Source organism: Penaeus chinensis, chromosome 8 (genome assembly GCF_019202785.1).
Source record: "Penaeus chinensis breed Huanghai No. 1 chromosome 8, ASM1920278v2, whole genome shotgun sequence".
In the NCBI taxonomy this organism is placed as follows: Eukaryota; Metazoa; Arthropoda; class Malacostraca; order Decapoda; family Penaeidae; genus Penaeus; species Penaeus chinensis.
Genome location: NC_061826.1, coordinates 23073170 through 23078169, shown reverse-complemented (window position 1 = coordinate 23078169; position 5000 = coordinate 23073170). Strand labels below are relative to the sequence as shown.

The following is a 5000-nucleotide window of genomic DNA, read 5'->3' as shown; positions in this document are numbered from 1 at the left end:
GCCTTGAGAAGTCAAACGCAGGTGTCATATGGGAAGTCACCGCCGTGGCACAAGTGTCAGCGTGCCGAACCGTGGTTGATTAGGAAGGGCATCCAATCAGGTAAGGGTAACACTGCCATGTAACCTCTCAATAGTGAATTGAGAGGGGTCTATGTCCTGCAGTGGAATGAATGGCTGTTGAGGGGGAAAAAAAAAAAAAAAAAAAAAAATTATGCATATATATATATATATATATATATATATATCAAATATATATATACACACATATATATTATAGATATACATATATATACTCATATATACACATACATATACATATAAATATATATGCATGAATATACATATAAATATATATGCATGAATATACATCTACATAAAAATATATATACATATAAATATATATGCATAAATATACATATTTAATGTATAAATATATACATATACATATAAATAAATATATATATATATATATAAATATTTATATACATATACATATACATATAAATATATACATAAACATATTTAACCCAATGCCGTCGGGGAAAATGAACAAAAAATGGGGAAAATGCTGTGCCCATTTTCTATATTTTTTGTGAAATGTCTGCTCATAGATGGCTCTGCTAGTGCTTAGCCACAAAGGAGTCAATTAGTAGACCTTGTGACCATACGTGATTTGAATTGGCGGGAAAAACGTGTTTTTTACTAGTGCTATGGATATCGATGGTGTTATTTTTATTACAAACATTATAATTATTATAATGTTTTTTAATATTAGTAACAGGAAAATAAGATAATGTAAAATTTTTCGTAAATCAAAGAAAAGGGTGAACGGGCGAGACGGGCAGTACTCCTAACTGGCTCATTGGTGACTTAGTACAAGTATAGCCATCTATGTGTATAAACAATCAAACAAGTACTAACAGTGGGCAAAGCACGTGTCTACCCGTCGTATCCGTCGGCAAGGGGTTAACAACCATTCATTCCACTGCAAGACATAGGCCTCTCTCAATTCATATTGAGAGGTTCTATGGCAGTGTCACCCTTCAGTGCACTAACACTTGTGCCATGGCAGTGACTTCCCCTTCGATACCTGCGTTTGACTTCACAAGGCGATATGTCATTTTCTCGGGCTCGAGCCAGCAGTAAGAGCGCAGATATTTTTTACGACCACTGTGACAGGGAATTGAACTTGGGACCACGAGGGCCAGAGTCGAGTGCTCTAACCACTGGAATATTGCAGTAGTCATACATTATATATATATATATAAAGCAAAATATTCATATATATATATAAAAAAAAATATATATATAAATATATCCCCTTGGTGACAGGTGAAGAAAACTAAAAAAAATATTCAACGCTCTGGCGATCAATGGCAATGCTTTGAGCGCGGGAGTTCGGTACATCAAGCCAAATCCCTGGCTCGTAGTGCTTTGGCACGCCACCGCGGCGTACAGCCGTACACTAAATTTCGGCGTGACCCGTCAGGAAGGGGATATTTATATATATATATATATATATATATATATATATATATATATATATATATATAAAACACACACATACATACAAAAAAAAAACAAAAAAAACATGTATATATGTATATGTATATATATATATATATATATATATATATATATATATATATATATATATATATATATATATATATATATATATAAAACACACACATACATACAAAAAAAACCAAAAAAAAAACATGTATATATGTATATGTATATGTATATATATATATATATATATATATATATATATATATATATATATAAATATTTATATATACATACATATAAAAGTGCTGCAATCCTTCTGCTTCTAATATTTGTTTCAAATTATACAAATTGATGGAAGGAAAATATCTTTCTTTGCTACTTGTGCTCTTGATGATACTATGCAGTGCATGGACATTGGCTACTATTTTGTATTTTACAACATCTTAGGCTTTCTTCATTCTGACTAAAATTCCTCTTTGCCATCCACACAAAAACATGAACTAATCCGCTGTTCATATTTCTTTGTGAAAACTATGCATTTTCCCTCTATTGCCACAGTAAGCAAAAGGTTTGTTGCTGTTGTCTGATCAAGTTTGTTCAACTCTTCCAGCAACTAAAGTTTTATGGTGTGGTGTTAGTTTATTCAAGTGAGGGTAAAATTTTTACTTTGTAGTGGATTCTTGTCCAGCTCGTATTTGAGAATGCTTTCGGTTTCTCAAGTAGGCTTGTGTGGATGGTCAGAAATTTGTTGAAAGACATGCAATTGGTAAGCCTGACACATGCATTTCTTAACAAGGGACATATCTCACTTAGAGATAGAATTCAGGTCCTTTACTGTGCTGTGTGGTTACAAGGAATCACTGATAATGCCTATGAAAAAAGTGATGGCCAGGAAGGCTTCAAATATATCACTAGAGGCCAGGACTGATCAAAATGTATCTTCTACTATAAGCACAATCAGCAGAAAATTGTCTTGATGTGCCAACTCAGAATAAGTTGCCAGGGTAAGAGGCTTCAACTCCAACAATTTTAATGTCTGGATATGTAAATGTTAGTGGCTCATGGATTATGGAACATGTGTACACATGTGCCCCCCCCACCAGCTCGCAAATGTACTAAGAAAAAATTATCTACTATTACATCCATCAAATCATAATGGATATATCAACATATGTACATACCATTTCACTCCAAAACCAATAAGGGTGCTAGGAAGAAATAAAATATGATAAAGAAATAAAATTACAATATAATATTCTAAATAGGCTTCCTAATAGTTTATATCAGAAAAAAAAATAAAAATAAATAAAAACAAAGATCATTTAATAAAATCATAAGCCCCATTTCAGAAGCCCTGATTTTCAATGTCATTTACAAAGCCAAGCCCTCCATTGATGTCATTCATCAAATGATGGTTCTTCAGATGCATATATTTTATGTCATTCATGAAAAAGTGTTGAAAAGGGCACTGTAGGCTTTCTAACAGTATTTCTTGAAAGCATAACATCAGGGGACAAAAAAAGAAAAAGAAAAAAAGAAAAAAGAAAAAAAAAAAAAGAAAGAAAGAAAAAAAACTATTGGTAAACAAAGTGAAAAATTGATAAATCTGAATTGGGCCTAAGAAAGGGGTCACATAATATGGGTTTCCTTGGGCAATGGTACAAAAGGGGGTTATCCTGTACAAAGAATTAATCATATTTTAATTTCTTAGTAAAAAGTGACTTTTTAATTATCATTACCATCAGTTTCTTGTTTTGTGAAAATGCGGATTTAAGAATAAAAATCAACAAAAGCTAAAAATAACATTAAAAATAAAGATGTACACCCCCTTTCCATTCCCTATTAATTGGTGCTGCACATAAAGCATACAATCAATAGAGGTATGGAAACTTCACTGGTCTGGCATAATAACTATTTTTTTTTTTTTGAAGAGCTAATTATACTAATCCATGTATCATTATCAAGATATCTATGTAAAGTACTATCCTTCTGCAACAGTAAAGTGCTGAACTGATTTTATGATGTATTTTGGATGAGGAGCAGCAGCTTGTTGAGAGATGGTACATAAAGAGTATGTTTTTTCCTAAATCAACAAACTTAGGGAATTGGCAATGATTTTGGATAATGCTACCCACAACTAAACTTCTGATTTTTCAACTTATAAACAAAGTACCAAGAAGAAAATGCAATCCAACTTAAAGAACGTGGTATAGGATTGGTTTTGTTATATACAATCATAAAATTAAACATTCACTGAGAAATTGTCCAGTAGGTTACATTATCCTGTACTTTAGCTACTTCTTATATATATATATATATATATATATATACTTCTGTGATTTTTCAAATGTCCTTATATCTAGCAAGAAACCAAACTATTCATCTTCTACTGTTGTTTCTTCTGCGAGTCATTGTCTATTCAAAACAGAAATAAAAGCAACAAGTTTATTAACACCTACTAATGAGGGCATAACAGCATCAACCTGGTCTGGAGCGCCTTTCCCCGGGCTTGTGTTGAGGGTTATCTCTCCACCAGTGGACTTGCTTGACTTATGTTTGCGCAGCCGGAACTTTCTTCTGGACTTGGTTGATGGAGTTGCAGGCTCACCATGCTGATGATAAAAATAACCAATACCAATATTATTATATACTTACACATATTTTTTTTTTTAAAGAATATACAATACTATACTTTATTATGATTTCTGTGTATAGCAAGTATTCAAAATCTATTTTTTTCAGTGCTTTAATAGAGTATTATCCTTTCTATTTTCAAAAAGCTTTCTTAATTGAACATTATTACATGATTCTATATATACCTTTATTAGTATTTCATGGTATGGTATTGCAAGACTGACCTTATCTATTTCAAAACACTTGCAAGTGAGGAAGTATATTATCAAAAACAATTAAAAGAAACAAAATAAAGATAGGAGTCCTTTAGCTTCAGATAATTTATTTTAATTATTCATTATTTGAATCTTGAATATAGAATTTTCACACGATAACTATTAATATTATTGCCTGGAGGGCAAATCCTGGGTTCAGAGAGCACACAACCTGCCAGCCAAATTAAAAGTTGCTGGATTATTAATGTAAATATTTTTTTAACTACTATAACGAAAATGGGGTGAAAGGCTTGTTCATTTTGATTTGAGGACTTTTTCACTCCTATGCAACTCTGGTCCATTGCAAACCTTGGGGGATCATAAGGGTAATAGTTTTTTATCATTTTTTAAATCCATTTATTAAAGAAAAAAAAAGGAAGCCAATTTCTAAAAAAATAACCACCTTTTTAATTGGTCATAACCAACAAAGATGAACTTCAAAAATATTAGTGCTAAATGAGCACTAATATTCCAGTTGCAAATACTGCATTATATTTAAGAAAATCCTGGCAACTATGTTGCATTCAAGTTTTAATCCTTGCTTTATGGTCTTTTATATCTAGGGTATTTGTCAAGACACCTGCTTGTAATTAAGGT

General features: G+C 31.7%; 1 protein-coding gene across 1 annotated transcript in view; it reads right to left on the bottom strand.

Moving 5' to 3' along the window:
• Positions 1-5000, bottom strand: part of LOC125027848 (oxysterol-binding protein-related protein 3-like) — a 77055-nt gene that overhangs the window by 34842 nt on the left and 37213 nt on the right. Inside the window, exon 9 of the mRNA XM_047616980.1 lies at positions 3969-4127. Coding sequence (XP_047472936.1) covers positions 3969-4127 — 159 coding nt within the window. The remainder of the gene's footprint in view (positions 1-3968; positions 4128-5000) is intronic.